This window comes from Helobdella robusta (assembly GCF_000326865.2).
Source record: "Helobdella robusta unplaced genomic scaffold HELROscaffold_4318, whole genome shotgun sequence".
Lineage (NCBI taxonomy): Eukaryota > Metazoa > Annelida > Clitellata > Rhynchobdellida > Glossiphoniidae > Helobdella > Helobdella robusta.
This window is the reverse complement of record NW_008705036.1, coordinates 1-1060: the sequence shown is the minus strand read 5'-3', so window position 1 is coordinate 1060 and position 1060 is coordinate 1. Positions and strand designations below refer to the sequence as shown.

Here is a 1060-nt window from a genome sequence, read left to right as displayed (position 1 = left end):
TTGCTGCTGTTATAGTTGAAAGTGTTATTATTAAAAGCGACATCATTAGAGTTAGGAATGACGGTATTATTGTTTATACCGTTGCTGATGTTGTTGTTGTTGATGTTGTTGTTGCTGTTGTTGGTGACGTTGTTGTTGTTGTTGCGTATGTTGTAGTCCATGCCTTTCCTTAGCTGGCTGCAAATTCCTCCGGGGAAAACTTCGCCAAAATTTTTGCCAGCTAACAACGACAGCACCCCAGAGTTGATGCTGTTTTTAATGCTGCTGACATTAATATTTACATTATTAGAATGTTTACCTAAGTTGTTGTTGTTCTGGCGGTTTTCAAGACAATTGCTGCCACTAAATTTGATGTTGTTAATGTTATTAGCATCGTTGATATTTTTGTTGTTGTCGACATTTTGAAAGTTGTTGTTGTTGTTGTTGCTTTCGTTCGTTGTAAAGTTGTTTTTGTTGTTGTTTTTGAATTTATCGTTGTTTTTGTTGTTGTTGTTGTTGTTCAAGGTGATGTCATCGTCATTGATGTCATCATCGTCATCTTGACTCAACAATTTCTTCAAAATGATATTGCTGGAGCCACTATTGCTGCTACTGTTGCTGTTGCTGCTGTTGTTGTTGTTGTTGTTGTTGTTGCTGTTGTTGTTGGAGGTGATGCTGGAGCCAAATAAGTTTTTGTTGAACAACTGTTGTTGTTGTTTGTTGGCAAATAAGTTCCTAGCGCTGAGTTTAAAATTTAGACGGTCAGTTTCGAAGTGTTCGATGTTAACATCTAAGTCACAGTCTTCGTCGTGGTTGTCCATTAGTAAATCAACCAGATGGGTATGCTTGTCTATAACCGCCTTCTTGAATTCGTGTTGTTGTTGTTGTGTTGGCGAGGTTTTTGTTGTGGTTGGCGTTGTTGCTGAAGAAGAAGTTGCGAACGGTGATAGTAATGATGCTGATGAAGATAAGGATGACGATGATGATGATGATTGGAAAAAAGNATGCTTTTGTGTGGAGGGATGGTGTGCTATTAAAATTGTTGTTTTTAACAAAAAAATTGTCGAATGTGTTTATGTTG

General features: G+C 37.5%; 1 protein-coding gene across 1 annotated transcript; it reads right to left on the bottom strand.

The window, feature by feature from the left end:
• Window positions 1-79: 79 nt before the first annotated feature.
• Window positions 80-800, bottom strand: HELRODRAFT_184788 (hypothetical protein; the record flags this gene model as incomplete). Its single annotated transcript, XM_009025834.1, has 1 exon — window positions 80-800. A coding segment is annotated over one exon (721 nt), but the record flags the coding sequence as incomplete, so codon positions are not given.
• Window positions 801-1060: the final 260 nt, after the last annotated feature.